Source organism: Sus scrofa, chromosome 18 (assembly GCF_000003025.6).
Source record: "Sus scrofa isolate TJ Tabasco breed Duroc chromosome 18, Sscrofa11.1, whole genome shotgun sequence".
Classification (NCBI taxonomy): domain Eukaryota; kingdom Metazoa; phylum Chordata; class Mammalia; order Artiodactyla; family Suidae; genus Sus; species Sus scrofa.
The window spans coordinates 29,422,069-29,442,066 of record NC_010460.4 but is presented as its reverse complement, the minus strand read 5'-3'; the positions used below and the strand labels follow the sequence as shown (position 1 = coordinate 29,442,066).

At 38.7% G+C, this 19,998-nt stretch overlaps 1 protein-coding gene across 5 annotated transcripts in view; it reads left to right on the top strand.

The window, feature by feature from the left end:
- The window catches only part of MET (met proto-oncogene (hepatocyte growth factor receptor)), a 115,483-nt gene extending 99,460 nt beyond the window's left edge, over positions 1 to 16,023 (top strand). For 4 of the 5 annotated variants that reach the window (XM_021078532.1, XM_021078534.1, XM_021078533.1 and 1 more), the window contains 4 exons: positions 2,758 to 2,867; positions 4,082 to 4,247; positions 13,610 to 13,746; positions 13,853 to 16,023. In XM_021078532.1, coding sequence (XP_020934191.1) covers positions 2,758 to 2,867; positions 4,082 to 4,247; positions 13,610 to 13,746; positions 13,853 to 14,063 — 624 coding nt within the window. In that variant the 3' untranslated portion in view covers positions 14,064 to 16,023. 5 annotated transcript variants of the gene reach the window in all.

Here is a 19,998-nt window from a genome sequence, read left to right as displayed (position 1 = left end):
GGACTCGCTCAGTGGGTTAAGGATCCATCTTGCCGTGAGCTATGGTAGGTCACAGACACAGCTCAGATCTGGTGTTGCTGTGGCTGTGGAGTAGGCCAGTGGCTATAGCTCTGATTGGACCCCTGGCCTGGGAACCTCTATATGCCATGGGTGCGGCCCTAAAAAGACCAAAAAATAATAATAATAATTAATTATAAGTGAGCCTCCTACTATTTTTCAAACTTGCTGCCCACTCTTCTACCTTTGTACTTCCTAATCTCTCTCTGGAGTACTCTTCCACATGTCCGCATGTCTCACTAAGTCACTATTCTTCCACTTTTTGCCCTAATGTGTCATCTTCAAAATGAAGCTCCCCTAACCTGTCTAAAATTGCAGTTGACCCGCACAGCCTCATGCTTTCATTCTGTCTCCTCTCCCCTGCTTTATTTTTCTTTATCCCACTTATCATCATCTGATACACTAGGCCTGAGTAATCCAATATTGTGGCCACAGCCATACATGAAATGTAGCTAGTCCAAATTGAGAAGTACTGTGCTTGTAGAATACGTCCCCAGTTTTTAATACTTAGCACAAAAAAAGAATGTAAAATATCTCATTAGTAATTGTTTATGCTGATTACATGTTGAAATGATAATATTCTGGATATGTTGGTTTGAAAAGCATTATTGTGAAAATTAATTTTGCTTGTTTCTTTTTAATTTTTTAATGTGACTATTAGAAAATTTTAAATTACTTATGTGGCTTGTGTTGTATTTCTATTGAACAGTGTCCTATTAGGCAATAAATAAATAATAGCTATGTGTGTGTATAGGTAGATGGATATAGATGTGTACACACACACATATACACACATCCCATTAAAATGCAAGCTTATGAGAGTAGGGTTTTTTATTTTTTGCTTACTTCTGTGGCTCTAACACCTAAAATATCAGATATTTGTTGAATGAATGAACTGAGGGTTACAGAACAGGTTCTTAGGCTCTTGCAGGTGAGGGTTTCCTTAGTGACATTTATGCCAATCCCTAAACGCTGAGCAAGCAATGTCCAGACCAGGACGGGGAAGAGGAGAAGGAGTCCCCAGAACTGAAGTCGCAGATGGCCCCAAGCTCCTTCTTGGCTCCTTTGTCCAGGCCTCTGTGGGAGTTATGGATTAGCTTTACTCTCAATCAGAAACAACTTAATAAACATGGGGTCAAGTTCTCAGAGGAAATCATCTCTAAAGGGTAAAGAAATGTTTGCATTCAGCCAAAGAATAAAAGACTCCCTGGCAGTGAATTTTGGCAAACATGAATTTACCTTACAAAGCATAAAGCTTTGGTCTTACCGTACCTACTTTCCACTCTAACTCTTGCCGTTACCCTGACAAGCTTATCTGGTTGGATATGCTACCTTCTCTAGGTATTATTCCCCCAGGGCTAAAGCATGATAGAGATTTCCTATTATACAGTATCATGGCCTTTTATAGTCCCGGAGTCTATACATTACAACCACTAACAGAGAAGCCAAATACACAGGAACTGGCCAAATAACAGGAACTGGCCTTTGAACATACTGTGCATTAAGAGGGCTGTAGCCCTCCTTGCAGGGTCCCCAGTGCCTACCTCTAAAGCTCACAAAGTCCACAGAGGCCGCTTAAGAAAACATATCCTATTCCTGATGGCCGGACACCAGAAAAGCTATCAGCCACAGTGACTATGTGATTTCAGATATAGTTCTCATAGTTACTAAAGGCATTACCCTATCCATCCACTTTTGTGTGCTGAGCTTATTGAGAATGAGATTTTCTGTTCTCCGTGTGGGTCCAGACCACTGGAGTTGTGAGCTGATGCTTCAATACTAGCAGGATGGCTTCTGATGTGATTGATTTCACTAAATTATGGGCTTTAGAACCTTACAGATTTAAATTAAAATCCTAACTCAATAACTTATTATCCTGGTTTGGGGTGGTTTATTTTTCTCTGAACTTACTATATTAACCATGTATTTCTGATGCTCTAACTTCTAGGCCTTGCTAACCATGGAGGGACTGCCCCTACCAGAACTAGCAAATTCCCAGAGGTATTAAACAACTCAACTTCAAAGGGCACGCCTTTCATCACCAAACCAGCCAGTCCAGAGCCCATACCTAACCACCTCTTTTAAAGAGCTTTCACAGTCTGGAACACTGTCCACCTGCCCTAATCACTTCAAGGCCAGGTACCAGTCTCCTAGAGACAGTCCCTACACCCCAGAGCCTGCTGAAATTACTCAAACCAGGCAGTCCTGAGCCTGCTTACCCTGCCTCACCCATTCCTGCCCATAGGTATCACAGTAAAGGCTCTAACTACTACATTCCGCCCTTGTTCCTCTGCCTCCTAACTGACCCTGGTGCTTCCCTGGGTCACCTTTTATGACAGAGCATACGTCCTCCTCTTGGAATTTGTGGGTAACAGTCTTTTCCATGGTAGTTGTTCCCATCTGATGACCTTACCATACCTGAAAAATAATAAAAATCTACATTTAAAACACCTCCAGTTCAGGAAAATAGAGCCTGTATCACCTGCCTTACAGAAGAGTATAAGGACTAACCAAAATTTATAAAATTATATAGCATGGTACTTTTGCAAATAATAGATACTTAATAAATGATTGCTATTATCAACAGGGCACAAGTTATTATTGAAACAAGGTGATGCTTATAAACATTTCAGAACTCTGAGGTCATAGCTAGAACAGTAAATGCTTAGTTTATGCATTTCCAATTCTCTTTGATTACAGAACCCAACTGTAAAAGATCTTATTGGCTTTGGCCTTCAAGTGGCCAAAGGCATGAAATATCTTGCAAGCAAAAAGTTTGTCCACAGAGACTTGGCTGCAAGAAACTGTATGTAAGTATAAAAATCTCTGTGCCCGCAGTCCAAATTAAGTGACAAGGAGGAATCTTTCCCACTTTCCCATTTCGGGCTAGTGAGGATGTTTTCTCTTCTCCTGCAAAAGACCTTTATTTCCATTACAGTTTTAAACCGAAATGTAAGCACTAGGGATGTGGGTGGGGCTTTTAGGCTTTGTCCATCAGAATTTAAAAGGAATTCTCCAGAGGGGTTCTGAAACAGCTGCTGTGTGCTCTTGCCTTTCTTTTTACTTCCCACCCATAGCCCCCAGTATTGTGGTTTCACACTGCGTTAGTTTTTGGTAGGGAGAATTTGATCTTCAGCATTTACAGTGAAAAGGAGAGGGCTGGTAATACAAATATCAACATATTGTAACTTCCCAAGACTGGATTTGAAGTCAGCCTGCAGAATCCCTACCAAAAATGGTATTTGGGAATGAATATACAAAGAACTTTATTTGTGTCTGGCTGCCTGGGCTGTATAATTCAACAGTCAACAGTTTGTAATTGATTCAGTGCTTTCCCTTACATAGCACTGATTCATGGCTTATGGTATGTGTGAATGAAAGAACTGTGCTGTTAATTTCCTACCTTGGTTTTGGTCAATGTAGCAACATAAAAGCTAGCTTAAATGAAGACTACATAGCCTCAGATAGAAAAAAATGATTTTTATTGAACCTTGCTATTTTCCTAGGTGATACACTATGTACCCTTTTCCTATTATACCTCACTGGTGGAACAGATGGGTTGTATGTGCTAGCCTAGCCCACTGAGAATGAAGAAGTAAAATAATAGTTCCTTGTCATATCTCCCTCATAAAGCTAAGTATTGCTAATAAGTTGACAAGTGAATATTAGTGATTACTTCAGCTAATCAGTTGGCATTACTCAATGTAGCAAACAAGGAAAGCTGAGAAGGTGGCCAATTTTACTACTTCTCCAGAGCTACATTAAAGCAAAAATGATTTTCTGATACCACATCATTCATAATCTCTTTCCTTGGCTTGTTGACTTTGAAATGCAAATGTCAAGCATCTTTATTCAAGAATTCCATTGTAATTTAGTGCTAAGTCAGTACAGGCCAGATGAAGCCCTCCCTGCAGAAGTTATGGATTTCAAATACTAAAGACACTTGTTCTAATCTATAGAGATTCAGCATTGCTATAAATTGTTCTCTTTCAGTCACCAATAATAATTTTTCTCCTTTCTATAGGCTGGATGAAAAATTCACTGTCAAGGTTGCTGATTTTGGACTTGCCAGGGATGTGTATGATAAAGAATACTATAGTGTACACAACAAAACAGGTGCAAAACTGCCAGTGAAGTGGATGGCTTTAGAAAGCCTGCAAACTCAGAAGTTTACCACCAAGTCAGATGTGGTAACGTATTGATCACTCTGTCCTCTTTTACTTTCATATCCAATTTTTTAGTAGTTTTATGGGAACTTAATTTTTAAAAAAAGAACGTTCAACACCACTAATTTCAGTTCTATACATGAGTTAAAATGAGCTTGTCTACCAGGTATCCATAATATGTTTTCATAAAGTCATTCATTTATTCAAAAACATTTTTTCAGCATGTCAACATTTTAGGTCCTTAGGAAGACCAGAGCTGAACCAGGTATGAACCCTGTCCTCCAGGAGCTTTTTCTCAGCAGTAAAGGGAAGGCATTCTTTTAATAACTCACACAAAGTAGACTGGGCTTAATCCATCTACTCATAGCTCAAGGACAGAATTCCACCTCGAGAAATCTGGAAGCTGCAGCTGAGGCAGTTCTAGCAGTGAGGGCATTATCTCTGTGCCTAGCTAGAAAGGTGCCCTCCTTCATCTGCAGAGATCATCCTCTTCTCACAGAATATGCTTTTAAAGGCATGTGCCTGAGCTCTGAGGATGGACAGGACACTCACCTGAGCAGCCATATCTACCACACTGCTCTTCCACCTGGTAGAGGAGGTGGTGCTTGAAATGGGCCTTAAAGGAGGATGGAATTGTCAATGAAGTATAAAACCCTGGAGTTCCCGTCGTGGCTCAGTGGTTAACGAATCCAACTAGGAACCATGATGTTGCGGGTTCAATCCCCGGCCTGCTCAGTGGGTTGAGGATCCAGCATTGCCATGAGCTGTGGTGTGGGTCGCAGACACGGCTCAGATCTGGCATTGCTGTGGCTGTGGTGTAGGCCGGTGTTTACAGCTCCAATTAGGCCCCTAGCCTAGGAACCTCCCTGTGCCATGGGAGCAGCCCTAGAAAAGGCAAAAAGACAAAAAATAAAAATAAAATAAAATGAAAAATAAAACCCCATTCCAGGTGAGGCAGAGGGGCAAAAAAGTATGCACCTCTCTAAAGTTCTAAGGAAACAGTAAGCAGTGGTGGGTTGGCAAAAGTAGAAGGCACAGAGGGAAGTTATGAGAATAACTTGAGAGAAATATTTGCGAGAAATATTTTCATAGTAGATCATAGAGATCCTTGGAAAGCAAACTGGAGAATCTGGAATTTATTCTCTGGCCATGTGGAAATATTAAAATGTAGTCAGATTACACTAGTCTTTCTTCATTCTGTAAGATGTTTTGAGAGGAGTATATGTGGGAAGACAAAGTGAGAGAACTTGAAATAATATAGAAATTGTAAGAACAGAAATGAGATGGAAGGGAAAACATCTCAGATATAGAATCAGCAATATTTAGAAAGAAATTGATGAAACTCAAAGCTGAGCAAAGTTATATACTGGTACAATTACAACTACGTGAAGCAGAGAAGCAAAAGCTAGTTTAGAAGGGAAATTACCAGTTGAGCCTTGAACATACTGAGTTTGACTTGGGAGTAGGATATACAGACAGAGAGGTCTTTCGGGCAATTAAAAATGTGGATCTGCAGCTTGTGCAACCTCTTTGCTTGTCTTAGTCAACTCCAGCTGCCACAACAAAATACCCCAGACTGGGTGGCTTAAACTACAGACATTTTTTTTCATAGTTCTACAAGCTGAAAGGGTGAGATCAGGGTACCAGCATGGCCAGGTTCTGGTGAGACTTGAACATGGACTCCTTCTCTCTGTGCCTCCTGCTGGGAAGAAAGTAAGAATAAGCTCTCTGGTGTCTCTTTCTATAAGAGCATGAATCCCATCCTCATGACCTCATCTAAACCTAATTCTCTCTCAAAGGCCCCGTCTCTAAATACCATCATATTGAGAGTCAGAGTTTCAACATATAAATTTGGAAAGTGGAGGCACAGTTCAGTCCATAGCAGAGGTCAGAGCTGGAAATAGCCTCTTGAGGGTCCAAGTACAATTATTCAGAGGAACCTACCTACATATATGAAATGAGGGAGAAAAGCAGAGAGGTGGGAGATGCCCACGAAGAGAAAATTTAGAGAAATGAGATATGGTCAGCAGGGTCCACTACTACTCAGTGCACAAGAAGGGTCTTGGGAGCTGAGTGACTTGATTCATTTGGTCTAGAGTGTGCTGAGGAGCCTGAGTGTTGAATGGAATAGAGAGTACACTTATTCTATTTGCCTTTAATAAATCAAGAGGACTATAACATTAATGTCTCAGCCCTTGGGGATAACAGCTGAAAATGGGAAAAGTATAAACTGGTGACATCAGCAAACAAGGTGGGTAAAAAGTAATGTCAATGGACAGCATACTGCAAAAGAGAAAGAGTTGGCAACTATTAAGCTATAACAGGGCACAGGGATCTGAGCGTGGCATTGGGAGGCAAGAAGTCATCCACCCTCCTCTCTGTGAGTCAGCAAGAGGGAGAGGTGTGGCCTCTATTGGTAAGAGTTTGAAGACATGTGGTCTTCAAGTGAAAGCAGAGTTTCAGTTCCTGAGGAAGTGGGGGAGACACTAGAGAATAAGTTGAGGGTGACTAAGAGCCTGTTTTCAATAAAGAGGTGCATCACAGGACATGGTGGAGGAATGGGACTTCGGGGTAGGTAAGATCGATAAGAGGATGTGATAGCCCATTCTAGAACTTAATGCCTGGGATCCTGACCCTGAAATACTCTGAAAAAGATGAAAGAAGTGAGTGCTAGAGAGGTAGACTGGGGGCAGTTTAGTGATGGTTGCACATGAAGATATAAGGTAGGGAGAATTAATCCTTCCTCAAAGAACATACATTTCATCCAGACTAGACTACCACCAGAAAGAACCAGAACCAACTCTTACAACTCAAGAAGAAGACAAAATAACCCCATTTTTTTAAATAGGCAAAAGATTTTAATGGACATTTTACCAAAGAGATATATGAGTAGCTGGCTTATTACGACGTGAAAACATATGGCCACACAAAGACTTGTCCATGAGTGTTCACAGTAGTGTTATTCATGATAGCCAAAACCCAGGAGCAATCATAATGCCTGTCAACTGGCAAATAGGTAAATATCTATACAACACAATAACACTATTTAGCAATATAAAGGAACCACCGATGCACACTATAACGTGGATAAACCTCAGAAACATTATCTTAAGTGAAAGAAAGCAGACTCAAAAAATTACATATTGAGTGATTCCATTTATATGAAATGTCTAGAAAGAGGCAAATCATAGGGACAGAAAATAGATCAGTGGTTGCCTGGGCCTGCGGGTGGGGAGAAGATTGACTGCCAGCAGGCATGCAGGAACTTTGTAGGGTGTTGGAACTGATCTAAAACTGAATTGTGTTGATAGCTGCACAACTAAATTTACTAAACCATCATAGACTACGCACTTACAACTGAGAGATTTTATAATCATAAATCACACCTCAGCAAAGTTATTAAAACAAAACAAGCCTGATGAAATTTTGGAAGTTCATGTCAAGAATTGCGATCCTCAGTTTTTTGACAACCCTGCATACACACACTGCTACCTCCACAAAAAAACACACACAGCAAGGAGGCCAGCATTTCTTATATGGCAACTATCACTCAGATAATTGACTGGAAATTTACATAGGCTTCTATAGATAAGACATGCTATATATCTCTCCTTTTCATTGAAGGACATTATACTGTACTGTGTAAGGGTGAACCTGAGTAATCCATACAGTACTGCTTGGGCAAATGGTTATTGATTGCATGGATAAATTTGCATAAAGTTTCATTTACAGGACAGCACAATCTTTTGAATGTTGACATGGAACATTTCCAAAAGCATGTAATAAACTGTATGTATATTGAGACCAACAAGCAAAAACTTGCCTGCTTATAGAAAGGTCTATTTCCTCAAAAATGCCCAGATGGAATTCAGCTAAAGTCTGAATACTCTTGACATCCTTTCAAACAAAATGGGAGTATCTCTATACTTGCAGTTACTCGTACCTAGTATTGCACGTTGTATCATGCTTAGTACAAGTGCTTCCATTAAAGTCAGTACTGACTTGGATTTCCCATCGTGGCTCAGTGGTTAATGAATCCGACTAGGAACCATGAAGTTACAGGTTTGATCCCTGGCCTCGCTCAGTGGGTTAAGGATCCGGTGTTGCCATGAGCTGTGGTGTAGGTTGCAGACGCAGCTTGGATCCCGCATTGCTGTGGCTCTGGCGTAGGCCGGCAGCTACAGCTCTGATTAGACCCCCAGCCTGGGAACCTCCATATGCCACAGGAGCGGCCCCAGAAAAGGCAAAAAGACAAAATAAATAAATAAAGTCAGTACTGACTTCTCAGTTCAGCCAGCTGTTTTTTTTTTTCATCCTGTTCATCATTTAACACTGTCAACCACTCCTCCTTTCTTGAAATGTCCTCCTCTGGTTTATAAGACAATCTACCATCTAGTTTTCCTCCTGCTAATAGGCTGTATTTTCTTTGCCCTTGACAGTGTCTTTCTTCTCTAACAGCTGTTATACTACTGTCCTCCAAGATTTTGGTTTTCAGGTGTCAGCCTCTCTCAACAATTTCAACCATTCCCACCAACAGTCACCTTTTGTGTTTTTTTGTTTGTTTGTTTTGCTTTTTTGGGCCACACCCACAGCATATGGAAGTTCCCAGGCTAGGTATCAAATCAGAGCTGCAGCTGCTGGCCTACATCACAACCACAGCAATGAGGGATCTGAGCTGCGTCTGCAACCTACACCATAGCTCACAGCAACACCAGATCCTTAACCCACTGAACAAGGTCAGCGATCAGACCTGAGTCCTCATGGATTGTAGTCAGGTTTGTTACCAATGATCCATGACGGGAACTCCCTCAACGACCACCTCTGAAGTTCTCTTCCTCGATGTTTTTATCAACATCACAGATTTATTGTGTTCAAATTCTTTCCTGCCAACTGTCAGTGCCTCACTTCTTAATTTCTTCTATGAATAGTATCACCATTGTGCAATAAAGTAACTCTTCACACTTTTTATTGCGTGGTTCTTTCAGTTGTGAAGATTGCATACCATTGTTTGACCACCACTGCCACAACCAGGATATGAAACAGTTCCATCACCCCAAGAAAATTTCCTTATGCCTCTTTGTAGTCAGCCCCTGCCATAAACCTAGGACCTGAAAACCACTGGTCTGTTTTCTGTATCTATAGTTTTAACCTTTTCTAGAATGTCGTAAAAATGGAATCATACAATGAATACCTTTTGAATGTGTCTCCTTCACTTAGCATAATGCATTTGAGAGGTATCCTTTTCACTGTGGTAAAAAACATATAAAATTGGTTATCTTAACCATTTTAAAGTGTACTGTACAGTAGCGTTAATCATATGCACATTGCTATGCAACTGATTTCTAGAACTTCTTCATCTTGCAAAACTGAAACTCTGTATCCACTGAACAACTCCCCATTTCCCTTCCTCCAGCCCCTCTGGCAACCACCATTCTACTTTCTATTTCTAGGAGCTTGACTACTTTAGATACCTCATTATAAGGGAAATCGTATAGTATTTGTCTTTTTCTGACTGCTTTACTTCACTTAGTATAATGTCCTTAAGTTTCATCCATGTTGTAACATATGACAGGATTTCCTTTTTTAAGGATAAACAATATTCCATTGTTTGTATATACCACGTTTTCTTCATTCATCTGTCAACATTTACATTGCTTCCATCTCTTGGCTATTGTGAATAATGTTGCTATGAATGTGAGTGTGCAAATATCTAGATAACAATTTAATTTCCTGTGAATATATACCCAGAAGTAGGATTGCTGGGTCATATGGTAATTCTGTTTTTAATTTTTTGAATACTCTTTCCCATAACAGAATAATTTATTCCTTTTCATTCTTGAGGAGCATTCCATTATACACCTGTTCCACATTGTGTTTTTCTGTTCACCACTGAAGGACATTTGGGTTCTTTCCAGTTTTAGGCAATTGCTTATATGTAATGAAAACTGCTGTAACATTTGCTTCTAGATTTTGTGTGAACATAGTTTTTATTCTTTTGGGTTAGACATCTAAAAGTAGGATTACCGGGTTGTGAATTAAGTGTATGTTTAACTTTACACAAACTGCTGAGTGTTCCACAGCAGCTGTATCATTTTAAAATCCTGACAGGAATAATTCTACTTGTTCAGTGTCCTCACCAGCACTTGCCATTGTCAGTTTGTGGAATTTTAGCCATTCTAATAGGATGTAGTGGTGTCTCATTTTCTTTTGAATCTGTATTCCACAAATAATTAATGATGTTGAACATCTCTTCATGTGTTTATTTGCTATCCTTTTGTGGAATGTCTACTCAAGTTTTTTTTTTTCATTTTTTTTAAGTTTTAGAATCTATTAAAAAATTGGGTTTGTTATTTTATTATTGAGGTGAGCTCTTTATATATTCTAGATACAAGTATATGTTATCAGATACATATGTTAACAAATATATTTTATTAGTCTGTGGCATGCCTTTTCATTTTTATAATGGTATTTTTCAAAGAGCAGATGTTTTTATTTTTATTGAAAATGTTATCAGTTTACCAGTTGTTAAACTTTATCAATGTATCTATTTTTTAATCAATTGAGTTTTTTACAAATTGTGTTGTATCTCAATTTACCTATTCTTGAATGCTCAAATTTGGCTTGTCTGTTCCTTGGTTGCCTCAGTAATGTGCCTTTCTATCACTTTTTATAGCTTATAACATTCTCTCACCTCTAATATCTGCTCTTCACCTGCTCTAACTTGAAAAAGTTAGGCAGAGATTCTTCAGATGAGCTCACCGCTGGTGCTCAGATATTCAGAAAGGCTTGACCATTCGTACAGCAAATATGAATGGCAGAGCTCTCCCATCTTGAAACTAAAGCCAACTTGTTTCCATCATTCCTAATGCACCAACATTGTACACCACCCTCTTCCTTTGTCTCTCTCCCCTTCTCTCTCTCTTTCCCTCTCACCCCTCTCCTCTGCTCCCCAACCCGACCCTGTCTTCTCCCTCACTGCCCCTGCCCCCACCATCCTGTCTGTCCCAGATGTTAAGGGGAGTTTGGAATGCAAATGGTTCATTGCTTTTCCTGGAAACTGCTTCCCTCTAACCTTTTCTGTCCCATGAGTCCTCCAACCCTTCTCCAATACCCAGTTATGGTCCAATTCCTGTCATTCTACATGAATTTATCCATCTCTTCCCCCTTTTTGTGAATTTTCCTGCCAGTCTCCTAAGTAGCCTAGGCTGTCAGTTAGGGAGACCTGGTCACACACAAGCAATCAGCCCCTCAGAACTTCGGGTTCCTCAGCCAAAGCAGCTACAAAATCTATTACATTACAACATTGTTACAAGGATTAAATACAGTCTTTTTTTAAAGGGCACGATGCCCACCCATGCCAGGCTTATTCTATGACACATACTCTCTCCCACCACTCTAATTCAGGAGTTCAGTATCCTAAGGTTCTGTGTTGCTAGTATGAGGTAGCAGCCCTCACCTACTCCTGTTCAGAAACCTCCTAACCAGTCTCCATATTGTGGATGGGCTTCTCCTGTTTGCCCAAGTAGAGTGTTTACAGATGCAATCTCCTGGAGCTCAACCCCAGTCATGTCCCATCGATTTCAGTTTAACCCACATTCAACACTGAAAACCCCCACAGAACGGTCCCCTTTCAACCTTATCTGTTCCCTGTCCCTTCTATTCCACACATCAAGCAGTGACCTCTTGTCCTTATGGTTCAAAAAAATACGTAAGTACTCTTACCCCTGGGCCTATTCCCTCCATCCAGAACACTCTTTCTGCCCTCACAGTGCATGTATCTATAAAACAAATTCTCCCTGTTCCTCAAGACATGCTATACTGTTACTTTCTTCCCAACACCTTTCTCAGTACCTCACTCTTATCCCTTTGCCTTTTTCACATTTGTACCTCTTTTCTATCATTGCTCTACATCACAGTTATTAGATCTATGTAGCAGTTAATTGCATAATACTCTTAACCCTGCTAAATCAGCCTTGGAGCCTATTCTGTAACTTGGAGAATAACCTGCTAGTACATCTTCAAGGGTCAGTAGATAATGTTAAATTGATTCGAATTCTAATGTAAATGCTAGAAGTTGTTAGAGTGACTCATAAGATTTTCAGGTTTTGAAAACTTCAATTTTAAAAGGCTGCAGAACAGAGCAAAGTTTTCTAGTGCCCACCTGGGAAGGAGTTGGTTTTCTCTCTTTGAATCAAGGAAGTCAATGACCTTAAAGGCATCTTGCTTTTGAGCAAAGAAAAAAAGTCATTAATGGAGATTTGTATCAGAAACTGCAGTGTCTACCTGGTTTCTTTCTTTCAGAAATACATGCTTTATTGTCCCTCTTGCTGAGTATAATGAGCTACACTTGCTTCTCAATGTTCTGTTTTCCTGCTCTGCCTGTCTTGTGTAAATTCTCTTTCCTCAGCCTCTTTTGCACAGGGCCTCATTTCTGCCTCCCTGTGCTTCTTGGTCTGTGAGTGCCTGGAAATGTTGCTTTGTGAGAACTGATTTCCTGGGTCCTCTGCCCAGGAGTGAACTACACATGCTGACTTAACTCTCATTGTGCCATTCTTACCTTGGCACACGTCCAGGGCAAGATAACATGTATGACCTAATCTAGTCCAACTAGAGTACTTTAAATCAAGAAACTGCATATTTAGTGAAGTTTAGTAGACCAAACAAGATCCAAGACTCAAAATCTCTTGAGTGTTTATCCAAGGGTGCATTCAGATTTATTGGCAGAATTTTTAGCAAGTCAGTCGACCTCTCTGTGTCCTTGTGATTGTCCTATAAAATACTATTACTACTGTTTTATATTAATCTCCTCAACATTTTAAAAACATAATTTATTGAATTCATTTTCAGTAGAAAGCCTTGATGCCTAGCAGTTTTATTACTTCTGATTTTTAATACAGATTTTTACTTTTACTGACTTAAACCTTCTAGTTAACATTATGTTTTAGATATGGTTACATTCATTTGGAAATCCCACAAATTTAAATTTTGAAAGGCTTGGTTTTTTCTTTCTTTTTTTTTTTTTTTTTTACTAATAACCTAAAATTGTAGAGAAGCTGCTGGAATAAAAAGATATAAACATGTTAATAACAAGAGCAAACCAGAAAACACACTCTACTAACTAATGATGAAATCCTAATCCTCATGTGGACATCAGATACTTCTTGAAAACTTTACATTTACTTGTAATCTAAACTTTATCCAATTCTGGTTTTAAAAAGTCATAAAATGTATAGCTTATTAATAAATTAGCTTTAAGGAAAATTTTGCCCAAAACAACAAGATTATTGAATACACTTAGCCAAGTTGCATTATAAAGACTCATCACCTCTCACATCAATACAATCACACTTCCCTCACCGGGATTCTCCCTTCCCTTGTTTGACCAGTGGTCCTTTGGCGTGCTCCTCTGGGAACTGATGACAAGAGGAGCACCACCTTATCCTGACGTCAACACCTTTGATATAACAGTGTACTTGTTGCAAGGCAGAAGGCTCCTACAACCTGAATACTGCCCAGATCCCTTGTAAGTAAGAATTCTGATAGAATCTTCTATAGCTCTTATATTCTTTACATTTAGAGAAATGTTTGCCTTCAAAGGTCATCACAGCATTGCTTTCTTTCTGAAACAGGTACGAAGTGATGCTGAAATGCTGGCATCCTAGAGCTGAACTTCGCCCATCCTTTTCTGAACTGGTCTCCAGGATATCAGCTATCTTCTCTACTTTCATTGGGGAGCACTATGTCCACGTGAATGCTACTTACGTGAATGTCAAATGTGTTGCTCCATATCCTTCTCTTTTGTCATCACAAGATAATGTTGATGGCGAGGGGGACACATGATGGAAGGATGCACCTGCACCACCAGCCCTCTTCTGAAAAACATCATCGAACTGTCCAAACAGCAGTGCACACTTTGTCCAATATTTTTTTTACTGCCTGGCCACTGAAAGGCCACCAAGTATTTTTTGCTTTTGCCAAAATTGCACTATGATGGGATTTATATTATTGCTTTAAATGACTGGATTCTAAGGAATTTGTCATCTGACAAAGCATCAGAGCCAGAAGCTTGGTCCCACAGATCAGTGATCAACAGCAATCCTGTAGCTGTGATGATGCTTCTGTCACATTCAGGCCAAAACCTGTGTGCTGGGTTAAAATTTTTAAAAATCAGGATCCCACCTGATTTCATACAGGGAAGTAAAGTAATGAATCTTGAGGGCTTCTTGATCACAGGAAATTCAAAAGACGTGGTAATGTCCAGGACGGATGTGGCAGCCCCAGGACCAGGTTACTTGTTTAGAATTAAAGTGTTTCGAAGAACTTTTATATGTTGTATGGTCACTAATATTTTTCATTAATGATGTTGTCATTTGCCTATTAGGTAAACATTCCCTTTTAAATTTTTGTCTACACATTCCTTTTATTGGAGAACTATTCATAGAAAACACAGTCAAGGTTTCAAAACAGCAAAACGTGAAATGTGTTTATAAATCAGTAGGAATATTTACATACTGTACATAGGCAACATTAGGGTTTTCATAAAATAGCTTAGTTACAATGAAATATTTAATTGTCATTTAAAAATCAACTGAGAATGATACTGTTCTGAACTGAATGTGGACATTTAGATCTTTTGTCTTTTTTTAAAATGAGGACTGAAAATAAAACAAGTAATTTGTGATGATAAATGTTTTTAAAGGTAACTCAGCATGTTTTTAAAGCAAAACACATCTGACTAAAAGCTTCATTGATTCCAAAGCCAAGAAAGGATCAATGAACTGGAAACAATAGCCCCTTTTTCAGGTGGCACCTTCCTACCCACAAACAATTAGAGAAAATAAAGTCGGGGGGAGTCCAGTTTTGTATTAGGACATGCTTTGTGTTAAGCAGAACATATTTTAGAAGAAAAAAAAAGTCAGTTAAAGGTTCTGGCCATTTCACCTGAATGAACAGTCACTCTGGGCAAAACTTTTGTGATGTTTTGTTCTGTGGGATTTTGTGCTTACTACTGTATAATGCATGTGGCACAGGATACTCTGGTTTTGTCGATGTAAACATTGAAAGTATTATATTTTTATAAAAATGTTTATTTTTAATGATACAAGAAAACTTTTGTTAGGACACAAAAATACTACACTGTGAACATTTCAGAAAAGGTATGTCAAACTTGGATTAATAACAGCATGATTCTAAATTGCTGTAAATAGTGATAAGGAAATGTCCTCACTGCCAAGACACCCCACCCTCATTACATCACCAGGACTTGAAGCCAAGGGTTAGCACAGCAGCTAAAACCCAGTGATAGAGTTGGGCTCTCATTGCAGGAGAGTGATTACAACCCAAAGCTCTTTGACAACGGTGGAACTTACCAGAAGACATAAGGAATTGTACTGCAGAGATATTCCTGATCACATATTACTCTTTCAGAAGTGTAAAGAGTAGTACTAATTCACAGAATGTTGTAAATGATGGATGAGGAAGAAAAAATCTGCTCTGCAAAAGAACTCTCTCTACTGGTATCAAGAGAATGAACACATCAAGTAGAGACAACCCATCAACAAGATTACACAACTGTATATATGCTTGAGAAAGCTACAATGTGAAAATCATGTTTGCTATTTATAAACCTATCCTTAGGTTAATGTATCTGGACAGACTGTGGGAGTAAGTGATTCTTCTAAGAATTAGATACTTGTCACTGCCTATACTTGCAGTTGAGCTGAATGGTACTTTGTATGTTAATAGGTGTTGTTCTGATAAATCATACAATTAAAGTGATGTATCATCTTGTATACTGAGAGTTGGTTATCGCTTCTCATGCTTGATTACCTATTCCATTTACATAATGACAAAGGAAGCCTAAGATTTATTTCACCTGGCTACATCAAGTCATCCATTTATGAGGTTGTTAGACAAGTTAATGCATGAGCACCTAAAGGAATTTGCATCCTTGGATCTCAGAAAATCTGTGCCTTTCTAAGGGTGGTTTCTCCTGAGCTGGTGAATTACCTAGCATTTCCCTGGCAGTCTTTCAGCTGCTATAGCACCTGGCCCCCACATCGGCTTGGTCTTCTTCTCCAGCAAGAAGCATCCTTGGACCAGAAGATATGACAGTGGAGCTGCAACTCCACAGTTGGCACAGAGATACTGAGTTAGGTATTATAAGAGAGAGGCCTTCTTATCCCCTTAAAACTACCCTTTTTGGAGTTTCGTTTGTAGTTCCCATTGTAGCTCAGTGAATTAAGAACCCAAGATAGTATCTGAGAGGATGCAGGTTGGATCCCTGGCTTTTCTCAGTGGGTTAAGGCTCCAGTGTTGCCGCAAGCTGCAGTGTAGGTCCCAGTTGCAGCTTGGATCTGGTGTTGCTGTGGCTGGGGTGTGGGCTGGCAGCTGCAGCTCCAATTCGACCCCTAGCCTAGGAATATCCATATGCCATAGCTATGGCCATTAAAAAAAAAAAAAAAAAAAAAAAAAAAAAACTACCCTTTCTATCTACAATTCCCACTCTAAAGGAACTGCCTTCAGGTTATATCCGTAAGTATTCTTGTAATGGTAAGGAAATTCAAAAGCGATATTTCAATCATCTAAGAATCATGTGGTATTTTAGGGCAATCTGAACCCAAACCCCCTCTGCGCCAAGAGATGCATTGCCACAGGAGGTTCATCAGACCTCATACCCCTCACTCGCAACTAATGAATATTAGAAATGTTCATTTTTTAGATTTGTAAACCATCTTGAAGAGAATTCACAGTTTATAACTAAGTTTGTAGCTTTTAACCCTTGACCTATTTCTCTCATCCCTCATCCCCTCTAGCTACCCCCTACCACTAATCTGTTGTCTGCATTTATGAGCCTTTTTGTGAGGGCTTTTTTTGGGGGGGGGTGTTGGAGGAGTTTTGTTTGTTTTTAGATTCCACATATAAGTGAGATCATATGATATTTCTCTTTCTCTGTGTGATTATTTCACTTAGCACAATGCCCTCACAGTCCATCTGTGTTGTGGGAAATGGCAAGACTTCCTTCTTTTTTGGCTAAATAATGTTCGGCCATTGATGGGCACAAAGACAGTTCACATGTCTTCTTAGCTATTGTAAATAATACTGCAGTGAACATAGGCATGCATATACCTTTTTAGAGTTAGAATTTGCATTGTCTTTGGATAAATGTCCAAAAGTGGAATTGCTGGATTGTATGATAGTTCTATTTTTTTAATATTTTGAGGCAACCCCATACTGTTTTCCACAATGGCTACATCAATTTACATTCCTAACAGGGCACAAGGGTTTCTTTTTCTCCACATTGTCACCAGTATTTATTATCTCTTGTCTTTTTTTTCCTTCTTGTCTTTTTAATAATAGCCATCTTATGGGGTGTAAGCTGACAGCTCATTGTAGTTGGTTTTGATTTGCATTTCCCTGATGATTGGTGATGTTGACCATCTATATGTCTTTGGAAAAATGACTATTAAGATTTTCTGCCTATTTTTAATTGGATTGTTGTTTTGCAACTGAGTTGTATGAGTTCTTCATATATCTTGGTTATAAATCATTATAAGATATATGATTTGAAAATATTTTCTCCCATTCTTCAGTAGTTTGACTTTCTGTTTTATTGATGGTTTCCTTTGCTGTGCAGAAGCTTTTTAATATAATCACACTTGTTTATTTTTGCTTTTGACGCCTTTGCTTTCGGCATCAGACTCAGAAAATTATCACCAAGACTCATGTCAAGGATATTACTATTTACATTTTCATCTAGGAGTTTTATATTTCAGGTCTTATGTTCAAGTCTTTAATCCATTTTGAGTTGATTTGTGTGAATGGTGTAAGATAATGGTCTAGTTTCATTCTTTTGCATGTGCCTGTCCAATTTTCCCAATGCTGTTTATTGAAAAGACTGTCCCTTTCCCCATGTATATTCTTGGCACCTTGTTGTAAATTAATTAACCATATATGCATACACACATAGGTTTATTTCTAGGATCTCTATTCTCTCCCATTGATCTATCTGGTTTTATGTCAGTACCATAATGTTTTGATTATTATAGCTTTGTAAAATAATTTGAAATTAAGGAGGGAATCACAGTTTAAACATATCAAGTAAAGCCTCTTAGTAAAGAAAACAGATCAAGCTCTGACTTACCTGGGCAAAACACTCTCTCAACCTAAGTTTCTTCATCCATTCAACTTACTGCACAAAGTTGTTAAAGGACTAAAAAATAGTATGTAAATTCACCTGGCACACCATAGTTGCTCATAATTGTGATATTGTTATTATATTCATTCTTGTAAAAGCCCATGTGAATGTAGCCTGTAGTTGAGGAAAGGGAAATTAAGCCTAAAAGAAACCTTGCAGATGTTTAAATACAAACTCTTACCCCATCCTTCACTTCATACCTGCTTTATACAGTAAAGCAAAGCTATGATTCCACCTCATCCTTGGGCATTGATATGGCAGTACAGCTGGGGGTTTAGAAGGATGACAAAGCAATAGGATGGTGGCACCTCTCCTCTTAGAGCAGGACACCTGAAAACCACCTCTATCCCTTTTTGTTTCTCCAAACTCCCTACTGTTCCTTTAATTACTTCTCCAATAACTAGTTTCCTTTTTCTTATTTAGCCTTCAGACCCAGAATACTCAACAGACAGAAAAAAAAACAACCTTCCTAAATTATAGGAAAGTTGCAAGAAAGCACAAGGATAGGAGTCCCAATTCTTAGTATTAATGTCTAAAGATTGTTTCCTTGCTTTGCTCAAATGGATGGTTAATGATTATTCAGACTCAGGAAAAGTACACTAAGAACAGTATTGTTATATGGTGTGTGTTTTTAAGATAAGGCATACTTCATTAAATATTATAATCAATTCAGATGACTAGACATACACAGATGAATATACAGATATATAGTGGTGCTTTAGACAATATCAGGAGATATGTATGCAGACGTTGTGCCCCAAAGGAAGAAATGCTTATTGCCTTTAATTCCATAAAATGTTTTTTCCTTTTCATACTTGACATTTTTCTTCAGGACTATTTCAATTCCCTATCTATCAAAAACTGGAAATAACTTCAGTCATAAACCTGTGAAATATTTCAGTTCGTGAATTGAAGGTAATAAAACAGAGACTTGCCCAAACTGTCCTTTGTTGTAAATTACACTAGAGGTCTAGATTACGTCAGCCAAAGGTATTGATCATAACGCTGAGAGGTTTATAACTACTATTGACTTACCATGTGACCCTGGAGCAGAAATCTAGGAAAATTGCAAAAGCATATCTATGGTAATGAAAAGCAGCATCATTAATAGAACTGTGCTGTCGTCCAGCTGGTACTATGTTGGCTTCAAAGCAAACATTTAACAAATGCTGGAAACAAAAGGAACTTTTGTCTTCATCCTTTTCTCCATTCCATGTTTCTGAGCTATTCTGATGGATGTGTTTTCCTTCTTATCAATAAAAAGTATAGGGTTTTTTTAAATGATATGAATCAGTTGCAAATAAAATTAGCATCAAATATCCAAATAGCTCCTAATCCTTTATGATTAATTTTTTTAATGAAGGGCTAGTTCCCTATATAGACCAATTTAGAATAGGGCTCAGTTAAACCCTACCTGGTTTAAGCATTCTGAAAACTAGTTAGCATTGAAGCATCAACTCTGAGATGAAAACGGCCATATTTAGGATATATAAACAGGAATTTTTAATTTTAAGTAAACTAAAAATTTAACATTAAACCCTGCCTGGTTTAAGCATTCTGAAAACTAGTTAGCATTGA